General features: G+C 32.4%; 1 protein-coding gene across 2 annotated transcripts in view; it reads left to right on the forward strand.

Annotated features, from left to right (window-relative positions):
- Nucleotides 1-9715, forward strand: part of LOC124359603 (ras-like GTP-binding protein RhoL) — a 33610-nt gene extending 23895 nt beyond the window's left edge. Inside the window, exons 2-5 of one of the 2 annotated variants that reach the window (XM_046812488.1) lie at nucleotides 2746-2970; nucleotides 5034-5148; nucleotides 5902-6019; nucleotides 9148-9715. In XM_046812488.1, coding sequence (XP_046668444.1) covers nucleotides 2813-2970; nucleotides 5034-5148; nucleotides 5902-6019; nucleotides 9148-9344 — 588 coding nt within the window. In that variant the 5' untranslated portion in view covers nucleotides 2746-2812 and the 3' untranslated portion in view covers nucleotides 9345-9715. The remainder of the gene's footprint in view (nucleotides 1-2745; nucleotides 2971-5033; nucleotides 5149-5901; nucleotides 6020-9147) is intronic. The other variant, XM_046812487.1, reaches the window with a different exon arrangement.
- The last annotated feature ends 8589 nt before the right edge of the window (nucleotides 9716-18304 follow it).

Below are 18304 nucleotides of genomic sequence, written 5' to 3' on the forward strand. Positions count from 1 at the left end.
CAGTTCCATCATTTTAGCAAGGCGTGCCCCACACTCCAAGCGATTGAATATAATTATAATGATTAATGAGCAGTGGCGTTACTATGAATGAAGGATGAGGGGGATAGAACCTTCCTCCATAAGAGCACTAAAAATATAAAATATTCCCATGGCAGCATTTATTCTGTACGCTTTAACTGCAATACATTACAATTGATAAACAATATTCTACATTCAATTATATTCGGTTTAAACTAGCTAGGCTTTGTTCAGTTTGTTTTCTGGTATACGATGTTCAGTGTCCCAAGAGTATTACTGTATTAATAAATGTCGTTTCTGTTATAAGCTTAGAATATATTTTGTCGCATGTTGCGGACTGGAAAATTCAAAAGTTATGTAGGCTACAGTCAACCTTAACAGCATTAGAATTGCATATATCTTGTCCACTGTTCCATGAATGGTAGAGTCTACTACCCAGTTGTCTAAACTTGCCTGTTTAGTGGTAGAGAAATCTTTTCTGTAAGTTCTGTTGCTAGAAACAGTATCAGTATTCCTGACTCTAATAAAATGAAGGTCGTAGTAATAGACCATTGAAGAATAGGCAAGCCCATAACAATGAATTCTTAGCCTTTACTCAATAATTTTGGCCAATTATCAGGGAAGTACTCGCAATAAAATAACATTATTTGTTTTCAGCAATTAAAAGCAAATCGGTTTTTGGACGTTAATCCAAAGATAATACTTAATGAATGTTAGTCTTCCGTTCGTGTAAAATTATTTTTTCCAACTAAATTATTACTAGTTAATTATTGCACTAGCCCAAAGGTGGATTATTGTTAATGTGCTGAAATTATGCCCTTGTATGTTACTATATTAGATGTGGTATCAAATACTAGCAACAGCTGTTTTAAACATAAAAAGTAATGTAACCATTTAAAAAAATTCATTACATTTTTCTTTTATATAAGAACAACGGTGTTAACAATTATTTATAAATTTTAAACTTATGATGTGGTATAAACTGTAAGTTAATGAGTATCAGTTATTGTTTCAGGAATATATGTATGTAGAGTTAACCAAATTAACCCTGCGTAGCAAAGGGTACAGCGCTACCCTTTAACGTGAATGGACTGGTCTGTCTCATCTGCTTTTAGAAACGCCGTCTTCACTAAGCAAAAACAATAACAAATTCAAATAACAATAAGACATTGACGTCTGCACCTTGGCAAAGTGTCCTGAACTGGCTGCACCAAATAGTAGGGGTCTGTCGCGAACTTATAGCTCTATACGATGCGTGATCCTTTCGGTGCAATTCTGAGTCGTTGTTACTTTGACCTTTACAACTATGCCAAGGTCACCTGCTGAACCTCTCCGCACTCTCTCCACCTCTGCTGCACCTCCAGGTGTATAGTTGGCAAGCAAAACACTTAATCGTAATGTTACGTTAATGTCTTTGTTGAAAGCTTGATATTAACGAAGCTGCCAGGTATTAGCTTCTTCCACATCTGGTTCACTTTACACAGGAGTCAGTAACTGTATCAGTGTCTGTAAATATCTTAATGCCAGCTTTTATCAGTTGGCTGCAACGAAATTCTTAAACCGTTATTCTGACAACGCGTCGTTCATTATATAAAAACTGGAAGTTATTGTTACTAGTTTTATATTTTGAAACGCAGAAATAAACAATATAAATGTTAATATAACTTCCGTTATTGTACATCTATTAAATAATATTTGAAAGTATTGTGGTCAATCTTTAAATTTTGATATCGATAGATTTTGATGCAGACATCAAGATTTAGCTTTGGTCTTGATTTGTGATTTAAACTTAATTCTTTCGTTCAATATTCTGTTAATGTAATGATTAAATTTTGTTTAGTTAAATATATTTCATATAATTATCTGTTTCAGATTTGAATTATCCCTGTAGGAGCTTCTTGGTGATTGGTGGTAGTGCTTTTACTTTTACTCTCTCACCTGATCTTTCCTCTCTTTTTATTTCTTCAGAAGTGCTGTAAAATAACGATTCTGGGAACTAATTCTGGGCCGTCGCGATATCTTGAATAACGTATCTTACCAAATGAAATATATGATATTAAAACTTTAGTATCATTTGATTTCTCCCCTTCTTATTTTCATTACCTCAACTTACCTACAAAATATGTACATGTCGAATAAGATACTGAACATTTATATGATTATTGATTTATATTCGTGTTCGGGTACTTTGTTATCAATATGTAAGCTTATGCATAATCATTTTAACTTAAATCGGTTTGAAATATTTTACCTTTTATTGCTCATGAGATGCGTGGCGTAAATTAATGTATATCCCTTTGCACACACGACTCTGAAACGTGAAATAGCATTTTCCTTTACAATATAGCACGCAAACCTAGCGTTGGTTTATGTGAACATTACATTGATACGTATAGCAAAATGCTATTTCACGTTTCATGAGAAAACATATATCTGACATAATATGTAACGAACTTGTAATAATTAAAATACGTTTCGTGCAAGGTATTTTTTCTAATTTGGAATCGTTTTGATTTTATCCGTCGTATATTACCTTGCTCTATTACCAACAGGAAATTGAAGTTTACGTCATTGTTCGGCTTGTTACGAAATTCAATCTGTATACAACATAATTAAATCTGTACTAATGATATATACTTTAGAAGATATTTAATTGTACTAGAATTAAGATATGTTCCACGGTATAACTGTTCCATGATATTTGTGTTCTGTTGCATGTATTAATAGTCTGAAGTACGGACGGCACTATACTGCTGACTGTGAAGTGTGTGATAACGTTATCATATCTCTACAGATGGCGGCGGTCGAGAAGAATGGAACAGCAGCGACCGCGGCAGTGTCGCGTATCCGGCCACTCAAGATCACCGCAGTAGGCGACGGCATGGTCGGCAAGACCTGCATGCTCATCACCTACACCTCTCAGCAGTTCCCCACCGAGTATGTGCCTACAGTGTGAGTATCGAGGCTACGCTGCTTTATCTTGTACATGCTGGAATAAACACGCCCTTCTCCCCACTTCTTAATTATTGACATACACCAATTATGGATTCGTCGTCGGCAACGGCTCAGCCGGTGAATGGTAGAGTCATTAGCAGATATCAAGGCGGCATTTGGAATACATTAGCTTCATTTGGAGTTTATAATGGTACCCATTAGAATTTCAAAACTATACCTAAGCTATGTTTTACTATTTCTAGTAGACCCGGTACTCGAAACCGAACACTTGAACTTGGTTATTAAATTCAAATTATGAAATTCATGCACCTAACTGTATACACTTTTCCTCTTATCGGCAAATAAATAAGTTTAGAGTTCACTATGTAATACAAAGGCCTACTTTCTGACAATAAACATTCTTGCAAATTCTTGCTTTAAATATGCAAACTGAAGTTGAATTACAGTTTTGTTGTGCTCATCTTTTAACTTGAGACATCCATCAAAATCAATCCTATTCCCGTAAGGAAAAGCAGGAGGATAGAGGATTTGGGGTTGGATCCAATCTGAACAGCGCCACTATATTTTTCTAGTATTCCAATATTAGAATAAATCATAACTGTTGATTATTTCAACACACAAACTTTCTCAGCATTAAAACAACAACTCATTAGCTGTTTACAAATGTAACATCCTTGCTTCTGTCAAATAACCATTCAGGCATTCCAACTATAGGTGAAGCTTCCCACTATTGTGAACTAGAATGTACGGATTGATCTGCTCTAATATATTGGATATTTCTCTCATTCAGAATAGGTACATTGTTAATTTTCATTTCTCAAACAATGCTTTGTTGTCTCTTCCATCATAGATAATTAGAGTTCAGCAGCAAATATTGTTATAAGTCATCAACACTTGGAGTATTCTATTTTGTTGTGAACTGTTCTACTTCTTATATATAGATAGAATGACTATTAAGTCATTTCCAATAATTAAAACTTAGATTAGCTCATTTGTTCCCACAGATGGTAATCTTCATTTTTTATTTTGGCAGCATGCAGCCTATGAGAAGATATTGCATTAAATGTTAAAATAGTTTGCCACTTGAAATTTTATGGTTGTGCACTATCTAATGGCAAATGTAGGAAATAGTTGTTATAGGTATATTTCAGATAATTATTCAACACATGTTATATTGAATTAACTATAACAATAAAAAATCCCAATATTTAAAATTTAATTCATAAAAAAGAAGTATTACAAAAGACTTAGTATAGTAGCGCTAGCTATGCTTTAAAGAATAGAACTAGCTTTACCGAACAAAGTTTCTGCCACACAATCCCTACATGGATGTAAGGTCTATTTTCTGGAAAGTCAAAATTATCCCATGTATTTATTAGAACCTTTATTTTCTTCTAAAGTATCGTCTTTGGTTTTTTAAATGTAAACATTTATCAGTAATAAAATGAAAATAAAGGGTGAAGTAATCCACAAGTTAGAAATTTCTTCTCTTTGATCGTACTGAAGTAGTTTAACATAAGTTGTCGTTTGGTACTTTTACAAATTTAAAATTCAATTTCTGATTTTGTAATGAGAATTTAAAAGAAAATATATTTGTGCCATTTGTCAAGCACATAATTTATTATAGTTATTTGGAAATTTAAGAGCAGTTTTAGAGCCTTTAAAAATTGTTTGAGATCAATGTTATTTAAAGTATATATATATATATATACTATTACAGTCTACCTATAATGCTGTTATATGTACAGGGCTGTGTCTGATAACAGAGTGGTTAGCACATCACCTCAAGGACCCAGATTTGAATTTCAGCATGAGCATGACATTCTCGTATGCTGACAAATTTTCTGAGCCTAACCTGGTAAATGTGATAATGGCCTTGAGGCAGAACTTCAAATATTTACCAAAACACAAACAGGATATATTATGGAAGGGGATAAATAAAAGATATACCATAGAACTGCTATTTAGACATTTATCTTTAAGTAAAAATCACTTTAACTTAATTAACAAGATATCAGAAAAATGCCATAATATTTTATTAGACAATTTTCTTGTTGCAGATTTGACAACTACGCTGACAACATCACTGTGGATGGCCAGGAGTACAATATGACGCTGTGGGATACAGCTGGTCAAGAGGACTACGAGAGGCTTAGACCACTCTCATACCCTAATGTGAGAAGGCAATCTTATCAACTTTAATTTTTATTTAAAGAAATATTAATCTTGTAAAGCTATATAATTTATACATTAACACAATATTGTAAATACTGTAGACTAACATAAGAGTATTCTAAATCTTATTTATTAATATTAATTAATTCGTAGGAACCACAAATGAAATTTTGATCTTAAAATTCTATTATTGTTTCAGTGAGCAGAAAAGTAGATTTTATTTGAGGCTGTGACATCACTGAAATGATACAATGATGCTTTGAAAGGTTATAATACTGAATTGTCCTGAATGGTGAATTTAGCTCAAGTAAAATTCATCATTTAGCTCACATTCCTCATTAGTAAATCCTCTGAAATAAAATTTTAGACACTGCAATAAAAGGAAGTGAACTGAAGTTAAATTCAGTATTCACATATAATCAACCCTTCCTGCTATAGTAATGTTAACATTTTGCACATTCTGTATTATATATAGGGAAGTAAATTGTGTGTAATAACTCTTTTAATAACTAACAATTTAACACCACTGTATCAACATTTAGTTTCATCCAGATCTAGACAGTATAATAACCATTTCATATTGTTGCAGACTGATTCTTTCCTGTTATGTTACTCTGTGGGCAATCACAGCTCTTTTGAGAACGTCCTCTGAACATAATACTGTGAAATTGAATAACACTGTGCCTCTAAGACTACATTTATAGTTGTTCTCATAAATCCAAACAGTAAAATAATGACTGACTAATGTTGCAGACTGATTGCTTCCTGTTATGTTACTCTGTGGGCAGCCGCAGCTCGTTTGAGAATATCCTCAGCAAGTGGCATCCTGAGATTAAACACCACTGTGCTAATGTCCCTATAGTTCTAGTCGGTGAGTAATCACTACCATTGTATATTTACACTACTCTTCAGTTTACCAATGTTAACATGACTACTGAGTGTCCTAGTGTCTAATGTTGGCACTCACACCTCACGTCATTACTAAAACCTCATTTTGTAAACGTGTTAATAGAAACAAGTTGTTAATAATACACAATTATTTATAACAAATTATTTTATTTCAATATGCGCTATACAGTGTCTCCGAAAAAGAATACCAGAATTTTGAATGGCCTTTACAAAAAATCTATTGAAGATAACTATATGATTAAAACGTCAATTTAAATTTGAAATAACTAAACATTGGCGCATTGGCAGTATGTCTTATACGTCTGATGCCAGTCGCGAGTACTGTGTTTGAAGCGCATCAGAAGTCTGAAAAAAATCTATTGTTCGACAAAATCTTTACTTAAACATACCCAAATTGATAGTCCACAATGTTATTCATGAAACATTGAGAATTCATGGCTATAAAATTCAGTTAAGATTTCAGATTAAACCCGTTGATTGCCCTAAGCATACAGATTTTACTGCTCAATGAGCTTGATGACAATCCCAATTTTATTGAAATACTGCTGTTCTCAGAAAAAGCTACATTTCACATAAGTGGTGTTGTTAATCGTCACGATTGTCAGATATGGGATTCACAACAGCTTAATATTGTGCAGGAACATGTGCACTAACATGAGCAACAAATGGAACTCACATCAAAAGTTTTAAGATATGAAAACATTTGTTCTTTTCTCTTCAATTTTATGTTTAAATTGTTTAGTTATCTTGAATAGTTTTTAAATAATGGCCGTTAAAAATCCTGGAACTCTTTTTTGGAAAAACCTGTATTCCATTTCAAATGATTAGTTTTGTCAGCAAAATATCAACAAGATATTATAAACTGTAGGCAAAATCAAACGACTGTAGAAAATAGGTGTGAAATACATTCCCCTAAAAAATGAATATTTCATCGTCTTTTAAATATTCTTATTTTAGTTATTCTAATGTTACATCCTCCAACATTTTTCAAAGAAAACGGTCAAGTTTTCTATTCAACAAACAAGCTGATTATGTTTCTAATTATTATCTCTGTCCTGCTCGTCAGTAGAATGCAATTGTTTGTGTTTAGAAAAATTTTATTCTAATAAAGTTTTCCTGAATTTTCTGACTTAACTAATTGTTATTTTCAGAGTAATAGGAAGTAGTCAGCCAATGTAAAATAATCACATACTTTCAAAACATATATGTGTATAAATATTTTGATTCTAATTAAGGAGTCATTACTTTGTTTGAAAATGTACATTGCCAATAAGCAATATATTTACTCCAGTCACTATAGAAAATCAATAGTGCCAACAACAGTTGACAAACTGATAATATTTTTGTGTAACAGTCAATACAGTATGAAATATTCAATTATGGGACTTCACTGAAAAGATCTTTACTACCATTATAAACAAAAAACATTTAAAAAGAGAGAAAATGACTTTTTTAATATATTGTCTTCTATTTGTTAAGAGAATTTATTTTTGCTATGACATATTTATCACAGTTATAGCAAGTCATGTTTTGTAATAACACGTTCAGTGTGATTTGGAGGTATTCCATTCACAGCTGCCCGTCGTTAATGGCATGTGAAAGGGATTTCTACCTTCCCACTTTTGTTATTTTCTGATCTCAGTGTGTTTCGATACTGTATATCACATTTTCATCACTCTTCTGGACTTGTTATATTGTGCCAATGTAAGTTTGCGTTTATGATTTTTGAGTGTGTATCAGTAAACTTTGTATATCATTGAATTTCTACGAGTACAATTCATAGTATATTAGATATTTTAGCACTGAATGTGTTAATGTGAATGTACTGGGTATCAGGGTTAAAGGTATCAAGAAGTAATTAGTAAAAGTGATATAACATTGTAATTTTTATTTTCAAACAACTACACTAACATATTATAAATACAACCAAGATTGTTATCTTATTTAGTATAGTTCAATGTGATGAGTCGCTCACACATAGTCCAATCAGTATTCAATCTGTCTCCATGTGTTTGTGACTAGTGAGCATTTCTGGTGTTATCCTGTCACATGCAAACACAATCTGATGCCTAAACGTACTCTTATTGTGGTACATGAAATCTTTGATGAATTCTGCATTACTACATGCAAAAACTGTAGGAGGGAGATCTGGCAATCTTGCTGGTCATTGCAATACGCACTCTTCTACCGATTTAACAACCAGAAAATTTTACGTAAAGAAAATCCCAAAAAAGCACCTTGCTGAAATATGATTTGGACTGTCATTTGAGGTACTTCCCGTACCAGTCATGTTTCTACCCCTTTCATTACTTAAAATATTTAAAAAAATTAATTTAAAAAGCACACGAAACACCACAAACACAATATAAACACACCACTTTCTAAATTATATTTTTAATTAGGTATTATGGGTTTAAATACTTGCTCTATAAATCTAAACACAGATAAACTCCACTAATTAATACAAGCAGGGTTTGTTTAAAAATTAAAACCAATTATGTGAACAATTAAAGAACACAAAAATTAGGTGTAATGTATTTCTCCACATTATCCATATTTTAAACACGCCCACCACTCTATGCATGCGAATTGAACTTGTTGAATTCAGTGGTGTATATAGAAAATTATTTTGGAGGGGGCTAACATTAGAGGGGGTCTTCTAATAGAAAACTATTGAGCTTTAAGACCTCATAAATATACTCTACTGTAAAACAAACTGTTGGGCGCAATTTTAATAATATTTCAAAAATTGGAATGGGGATCTTGAGCCCACTGATCCTCAGCTTATATACACCTATGTGTTAGATCCTATTTACCTCAGCTGATTTAAAATTAAATCAATTTACTGTAGTATCATGGCATTAAATAAGGTTAAACCTATAACAAACATGGCAAAAACCTAAAGAAGAAAATATATTACTAGATTAAATTACAATAAACGTTCCTATTTCTTAAAATTGTTCAAACAAACTAAATACAGCACCTATTTCAAGTTTTCTAAACATATGCCATTACTGACAATACTAAATATTCCATCAATCACAGATCATTTCTACTTTTATTTCAATGCATCAGTTTGTGTTTTTTCAGCAACAAAAACTGATTTGAGGAATGACGATGGTGACACCATATCAACTTCAGAAGGGAAAAAACTCAAGAGGAAGATAAAAGCATCAAGACTGATGGAATGCTCAGCCAAGAATGGAGAAGGGCTCGACGAAATCTTTATTGAAGCTGTGAGAAGTGTAGTTAACAAAACAAAACGGAAGCAATGTGTGTACCTGTAACATGGCCAAATATTAAAGACCACAAAGTGATATTTTATCCTTAGCTTTAAGCGTGTACATTATTCTTTCGTTTTAATCAATTTCAGTTAAATTAATAGTAGTATTATTTATTATCATTTTTATACCAATCTGGTACTGAGCAACTTATTTATGTATTTAAGCATTTCACAAGCTACGTGTTTAGTTCAGTCTTGTTGTAAATAGAACTAATAATTATTTTGATTAAGTATTATAATAAGTAATAACTTATAAACTATTTTAAAAATTTACAATCTATACTTGTGTTTTTAAACGATTTTGAACCTGTGATAAATTAAACACCATATAATTTGTCATGAATGCCATAAATAAATTTTGTTTCACCAAAGAGAGATCCGAGATTTCTTCTTCATCCTTAAAATTAAATGAATAGGAATATCTGTTGAAAGTTCTCCATTGAAAAACTTTTTTTGAATTGCTGCAAGTAGTTTAAAAATGTGTGTGATTGTCAAGATTTTTTTATTTTGTTGGTACTTATGCTCCTGAACTATAATAAAATTTCCAGTTTTATTCATTGTTTACTTTTTCAGTAGCAGCTATTAAGGTTAGATGTGTTTTATGAAATCAGTGATTGTCGTTTATAAAACAAAGAAGTTGTATCAAATTTTGTGTGAAAAATTAAATAAAGTGTAGCAAATATTAACAAAGGCCTATATGAGTCTGAAATGATTAAAACAAGGGTTTACGAGTGTTATATACAATTCAAAGGGGCAAGGGGGTCACCCAGCACATCAACAACCGATGAAAACATGAAAAAGTGGAAGAAATGGTTATGAACAATCACCATATTACGATCAGAGAAGTTGCTGATGGCATATCAATTAGCTCATGCCATTTCATTTCATTTATTTATTTCCACGGCAATCGCCACTTTTACAATACCATTACATAGTAAAATAACATAACAATATAGAATAAGAGTGCAACAAGCGAATACAACAACTGATACAATTGGATAACAATAACTTGATAACGACTAAATCAATAGATAACAATAATTCAATAACAACAACAGGTAACCATTTGACAATATAACAAGAAAAGTTTGGAGATTTAAGATGCACAGAGAGTCAAGCAAAACAAGGTTGATTAAACAAGATCAACAAGAACAGGTATATGAAATAATCAATAAACTATAAAATACAACAACAATATCGAACAATTTAAATGCAAAGACTATAATATATAACAAAGTACTACTAAAAAAAGGTGAGTAAAAACAGAAGAAAAGGTATAGTTGAAACAGAATTATAGAGTGCCATATACTAATTTGATGATTTCTTCTCGAAATCTAGCAGGGCTGGTGGCGAAGCAGTCTACAAGATGTTCCATCTCATTTCCGCTGCGTAGAAGTCGAGGTATCGTACTCTGTTGTTGGTAGGTCGTTGAATAGTATAGTCTTGCAAAGGTGTCTCGCAGTCTCGTATGCCCAGGAACATGGAAGTAGATTTTGTTGAGTAGTTGCGGGCAATCAATGCTTCCGATGATGATCTTGTGGAGAAAGATAAGATCATGTATCTTTCTACGAGCCTCAAGAGGAGCAAGGCCATGCTGTAGTTGATAACCAGCAATTGGAACATTCATGTAGTGGTGGCCATCTCTGAACCCAGCTGTTCTGATAAGACGATGCTGAACTCTTTCAAGTTGTGTTTTGAGTCCTTCTTGGGAAGGTGACCAGATGGAAGAGTTGTATTCCAGGAGAGGACGAACAAGTGCTTTGTAGAGGATCAGCAGGGCGTCTACTGAAAGATTACGAGTAGAGCGGAAGATAAATCCAAGAGTTGAGTTTGCTCTATTACAGATGTATTGGATGTGCTCAGCAGGGTGAAGAGTTGGTGTTGTGATGACGCCAAGGTCCTTTATTTTATCTACTCGATGAAGAACGGTGTTGTAAAGAGAGTAGTTGAAGAGACAGGGTGTAAAAGATCTTGAAAAGGTCATCACAGCGCATTTAGATATATTAAGGTCCACAGCGTACATAAGGCACCATTTTTCGATATGGAAAAGTGCTGATTGAAGCCGTTGGTGATCAGTAAAAGAGTTTATTTCTATGAAAATCTGCATCATCAGCAAATAGTAGCAGCTTAACTCCAAGGCAGTGGTCGATATCATTTATAAAGAGGTTAAACAGATGAGGCCCGAGGAGAGATCCCTGGGGAACCCCTGATAAAGCACTTAATGACCGAGAAATAGCGTCTCCACATCTAACCTTGAGTGTACGATCTCTGAGATAGGAATGAAGGAACGTCAAAAGAGAGTTTGAGAATCCCATGGCATCAAGTTTAGCCATAAGGTGCTTGTGGCTCACTCTGCCATTAAATGTCTTTGAATGTTTTTGGTATGAAACATGTGACAGCAAAATTTGTACCAAAATATTGTTCATATTTGGGTTTAGTTTACCTCATAGGCATGAGAATTTTTAAAATACCACCATATCATAGAGAATTTAATAATTTTTGTAACAATGTACTATATGTAACAATTTTTAAATCCAAGCATGTCAAGCAAACCATATAATTTGTATCATTAACACATATTTTATACAGTTTACTTCAGGTGTTTGATGAGCATTTTGTTGGTTATGTTGATGTTGTATTGTGTTCATGGCTTTTATTAAACATGTAAAAGTATGTTATTAAGTAAAACGTCTATCATAACCTTCGTGCCATTATATATTGCTTGGACAGATGTTGTTTTACTGGTAACATTTCCAGATGAAGACGATTGTGAACTGCCAGCTCTCAAGTGACTGGTCTGTCGTTTGCCCTGAATAGCACAACCAACTTGAAAAAACTTTAGCAACATGATTTTTGCTTGTACACAAATGACACACTTTACCTTCAACTAAAAATCAAATCCCAGCATTGTAATGCTGCCTCCACACTCAAACAATGTTGCTCGTGAACTAAAGTTAAAACTTGTTCCTTTTAATTTTGTTGCTGTCTGGTAACAAAAGTGTGATTGTTCACGGGTTAAGATTCAGTTATAGTTTTACAAGTTTTATCAACACTTCCAAGTAGCATGCACAGACAATTCAACATTTTTTAGACGGAATTTATCATTTGTAAGTTTCCTAAAAAGTTAATTTGCCATTCACTATTATTAATACCAAACAGTAATTGATCTTGAAGAAGCTTCTCTAAAGATGCCCTAAACTGGCAATGTCCTACAAGAGATCTAAGTGCCCCTAAGTATTGATTGACTTACTGTCTCTCCTCCGTGCATATAACGTCTGCCATCACCCACACTTTCACCTAATGTACAGGAAGCGTCTTCCTAATTTTCCATAAGAACTTTTACAATTCCTTTTTAAGATTGTAGAGTTACTGCATCCTGCCTGAAATGACCTTTTGTTTGAGTTTTTTGAAAACAAAAATTTATTAAATGTACAATTTAATTCAATGAAGTTGTAGTAAAATTGTATTATGTACTTATCTAAGGAATTTAACTGTTCTCACTAATTTTTGGAGGGAACAATATATTTAATTTTAGTACTTTTTTTTAATTAATCATGGTCAACACTTCTACAAAGCTAATATTCAATTTCCCACTCATAAATCCAATTTACGAAATAAACTTTTCTTCTAAGAAATTGATATGTTAGAATTTTTTCAACAAATTATAAAATAGAAGAATCATGGTTTAGCCATAGCAGTTTGGAAACTTGAGTGTATTTCTTTAATTGGCCACCATTTCCCCTCACAATGTATTACATCTCAAAACTCAATTTTTCCAATAATAATTTCGTTGTGAAGACAAAATCTGTTTCTTTTTGTTAATTCCATTATGCATATAATCATAAAATTAAATTCCCTCCAATTGAATTTTTAAAAATTAGAGCCACAAATAATTCCAAAAGGGAAAAACATATTATATCGTCAAAATCTAGTTTGAATGTCCTAATACATGTGTTACTTTGGGTTTTCTAATGAAATAGAGATTTTGTAGACTTATTTTGGGGCCCTATAGCTATGAAAGGAAAGTTTATATACATACATTCACAGGACAAACAGTGTATTCAGAGCCTAAACGCATTTACAAGTTTTTAGTTTATCTTTTGGCATACACTCTGTGTTTAAGTTATAATGTTAATATAAATCAAATACGGTAATAATCTAATATCTAATCGATTAATTATATTATATATTATACAATAGGTAAAATAGAAAAAATACATCAACGCTATTAATTAACTTTCATAATTTAAATTTTATTTTGAATAATGAAATAGATTGTTTATGGAAAATTATAAAATATAATAAATAATGTTATACTATAAATAAATATTATAAAAATTACCCAGTGGTCTGTAGGGTATGAAAGAAAATGCTAAGAAATGGGAAATTCTCAAATGTGAAATGAAAGGCATCTGTGGAAAATACTAGTATAGAAACGATTCAGTTAACATTTATATACAGTGGATAATAAAACATTATTTACTATCTTTAAAATTAAGTAGAAAAGGTCAGATTTTTCTTCCCCACTCACAAATTTTCTAAGAATATATATATATATATATATATATATATATATATATATATATATATATATATATACAGGGTGAGTTTTTTAAAGTGATCCAATAGCTAACTTTTTAATTACACGACTTAGCACCACACTTTAAATTTGGAACTTGCTCAATTTTAAGTTTCACTCAGGGATACACTTTCAAATTTTTTGAAGATGGCCGCCATTTTCCAATATGGCGGTCAACTTTAAAATCTCTTATGGAACACCCTGTATTTTATGTTGTTTTTAGATTCTACTCAACAAAATAATACATTTTTGCTTTTGAGAGTTTTTCAATATCTCTAATGGTTCAGGAGCTACGTGGACTGCAAGTTTTTATCATCAGTCCGAAAAAATCCGAAAACTTGACTTAAAGTTGACCGCCATATTGGAAAATGGCGGCCATCTTCAAAAAATTTGAAAGTGTATCCCTGAGTGAAACTTAAAATTGAGCAAGTTCCAAATTTAAAGTGTGGTGCTAAGTCGTGTAATTAAAAAGTTAGCTATTGGATCACTTTAAAAAACTCACCCTGTATATATGATGAGTGCTGTCAAAAAAACAGTTGTTTTGAATGAAACAATTAACAAAGTGAAAGAAATTACTTGTATTATATATATTTGAGAGTTATATTCCAAGGTTATTTTTAGGCATTTTTTCCCATTCAAATTTAGGTATTTGTCACAGCGTGATATAAGTTTTTTAATTCTAACTTTAAATAAATATACCGCTTAAAATCTTGACCAATGATTAATGTTAGTTTGAAGTCCAGTGTCATTATCAAAGCGTTGCGTAGTGTGAGTCAGGTCTCCATTACTGGAAAAAGGTAGTAGTCACTTGGGACTAGATCTAGGCTGTAACATCTCCCATCCAAAATCATCCAAGAGATGTCAGCTACGATTTGTTATGTCTATACATTCCTTTTTGTAAAGAAATAAGTTTTTAGCTCAGTTTTTTCTAATGCTAGTTTTGTATCGTCCGCTGTACATCCTGCAGTGTTTTACAATACCTTTCTGGACTGATTGTCTAGCTTCGTTCAAGAAAACCAATCACAATCGCACCTTTATTTTCTCAGAAAACAATTCAACTGACCTTTCTGAATGAGAGTTTTGAGACATTTTCCTATTATTTGGAGTAGCTGCTACATCACAATTTTATAAACGAAACCATGAAATTTTGGGAAAATGTCCTGTAAGTTCAGTGACAGTGAAACAGCGATTTCACGAGTTCATTTCACTATTAAATTATTCTGAGAATTTTGTTGTTATTGGAGTGTATAGATCTTCAAGTTGGTGTTCTAGTGTATTCTAGATAAACTAGATTTACTTCTAAATTCTCTTCAAAATCATAAATTGGCCACACCATTAATTGAGGTTTTTTTTAACATCGATGTTCTGTACCTCACCAACCCATTGACCCACTGATTCCACATCATACTTGATTCACATAATTTTAAATGGTCAGTCAACTCACCAAATAGGGTAACCATAACATCGAGCACTGCCATTGATTATGTGATCACAAATCTAAAACATTATCGTGTATCTGTGTTTGACTTCTCCAACCATGCCCTGGAGGTTGTTGTCTTGGGATGTGACCCACTGTTAGAGAGGCTCAGGCTTCATTATAAAAGAACATTTTTACTCTTAAACATTAGAAAACTCAATAAAGGGCTTGATAATGAATCTTTGAAATTTTAAAGAATTACAATTCACCTGACGACACGTTTACAACTTTTCAATAAGTGTCTCATGTACTACTTAAATTATTTATGTCCTGTTAATTTTATCAAAAGTAAAAACGAAGATGCGCAAAAGTTATTATATTACCCATGAAATGTTTGTGTCGAGAGAAAAGTATATCACCAATCTTACAGTGAAAATGTCAAAACTTTTCATAAAACTTATAAAATAATTTACAAAAAAGTCATGAACGCAGCATTTGCTTATGACGTAGATTCAAAATTGAAAAACACAGAAAATATTTCAAAAACTGCCTGGAATATTATTAATCAATCAAAACCCATTGTAAAGTAAGAAAAATAATTGAGTTGAAGATTAAAGACACAGTAATTACAGTCTTCGGACATTGCTTCAGCAATGAAAGCGTAGTTCAACAGCTTTTTTTCCTCTCCTACTTTTCAATATCAGGGGTTGAAACATGTGCCATCCAAAGCACCACTGATATCCATGGTGCTGACTACTTCGATTTGTGAAAAGGTTTTTTTTGTTATTCGGAAGTGGAAACCCAAGAAGTTGAATGACATTAATGGCATTTCAATGTGGTTTATTGAATGTTGCTATAAGCATTTTTTTTAAACCACTGACAAAGTTAGTTAATTTAACCTTGAGATAGGAATTTTCCCAACAGATCTAAAGCTCTCAATGGTTACTCCAGACTTCAAAAAAGGAGATCCTTGCGTGACCAACAATCATCAACCAATTTCAATCTTGCCTGTATTCAGTAAAGTTTTTGACAAACTGATTCTGAATAAATTGTTAAACTTTGTGAAACGATTTCCATTTAGGCAGTTTGGCTTCTGAAAAAAATATTTCCACTATTGATGCAATAAACAAGCTTGTGCATCTGTTGGTTGAGGAGTTAGACAGACCAGAGTATTCACTCATTGTCTTCTAGGATATACCCATGTGTCCATCATATTACACTGCTGCATGAGCTTGAATATGCGGTATTAGGGAACTACCACACATGTGGATTAAGTCTTTTTTTGTAGACAGATATCAGTGTTTCTAGACTGAAAACTCAATCTCACATAAAGCAAGAATGGTCCGTGGGGTCTCTTTGGGATCCATTCTTGGCCCCATCGGAAATTGATACCTGCATCGAAATTAATTCACATGTTCAATTATTTGTTGAAAAACCTTACAATAAAAAATTATGGTTGCCTGAAAAGTCGGTTTTACGGGCGAAGATTTTACGTGACAACGTCTTTTTCTCGGTAGAATATTTATTGATATGAATATTATTAAATTGCACAATAGGAACAAGGAATTGAATGAAAATAAGAATTGCACAAATTTTAACTATAGAAATATATTTTGTTTACTAAAACATTGTACATAATTTGAAATTAATTAAAATTTGTTATTGTAAATAAATGGTAAAGTTGAATAAAACATTTACTAAAATTGGAATTTGAAATTCTTGCTAAACACAGTTAAATTCTAACTCCGCGCGTGGTGATTGGTCGGTTTAGTTCGTTTGTTTGGTCGCACTGTTATGACAGGTTAGAGGTTATAATTTGTTATTTTAAATGTTTGACTAGCAATACGCGCTGTTTCTTCTCAATCGACTGAATTACGATTGATTGCAGAGTGATTTAAACTAATAATTTACTTAACACTATCAACATTTGTCAATAGTATGACATAACCTATAAACTCAGTTTCTCAACTTTTGTGTCAATCTAACAATTAATCAATCAATTATAGTTTACGATAATGAAATATCAGTGTACAATTATTTACCTTTATTGTTGTAGTTGTTGTAAATGACAAATCTAAGCACTCCACATTTTCACGAATAAACATAGTTATCTGCTTTATCCCGTGCGGCGGACTCACAGTTATCTGCTTTATCCCGTGCGGCGGACCCACTGGACGGGCATCGTAACGTTACCGGGCGTTACACTTTTTCATGAGTGACTCCGAGCCGCAACCTAATTTAAGACGTTGTCACGTCAAAAAAAAATTATTAATTTCAACTTGTGACAGCGAGAAAATGAACTTTTACCAATGGTCAGAGTGATCATATCGAACCTAGCAAATTTTGTTCTGAAAGTTATAAAAATGGCCTATTATGGGCTAGTATACCCACACTTTACTTATGGAATAAGATTATGGGATGACCACACAAAATATAAATAGCCTTTCAGCTCTAAAAGAAAGCAGTCAGGAATCATTGCAAATGTTAAATTTAGGGAGCCATGCAGATATAACTTCAGGAAATTCAAATTGCTTATATATCCTGGAGGTGGCCCTGTATTGTCAACCAACTGAACAACTTCCATCTCAGATTGTTGTAAAAGTGATCAACAGACTCTGAGTGCATCAAAGAGTTGGCAACAAAGAAACATTTCAAAGCTCGATTAAGAGATCTTTTAGTGTTGAACTTGTTTTACTCCATTAATGAGATAATGACTAAAACACTTTTTTGTTAACTCTGTTGCCAGCATGAATGAAATTTTAATCTTGATGAATGTAAAAAAAGATTAATGTAAAATAAGTCTGAATAGATGTTTCATACTTAATAAAAAATGTATAATTGTATTAATATGTTTTATAACTACAATTGTACTAAGGACTACAAAAATTATCTAATGCAATAAAGAAAATCGGAATAGATTTTTGTCACTTGAGTAACCAGGCTAGGCCGACTACAGCGATTCTTGTCG

Source organism: Homalodisca vitripennis, chromosome 4, assembly GCF_021130785.1.
Source record: "Homalodisca vitripennis isolate AUS2020 chromosome 4, UT_GWSS_2.1, whole genome shotgun sequence".
In the NCBI taxonomy this organism is placed as follows: domain Eukaryota; kingdom Metazoa; phylum Arthropoda; class Insecta; order Hemiptera; family Cicadellidae; genus Homalodisca; species Homalodisca vitripennis.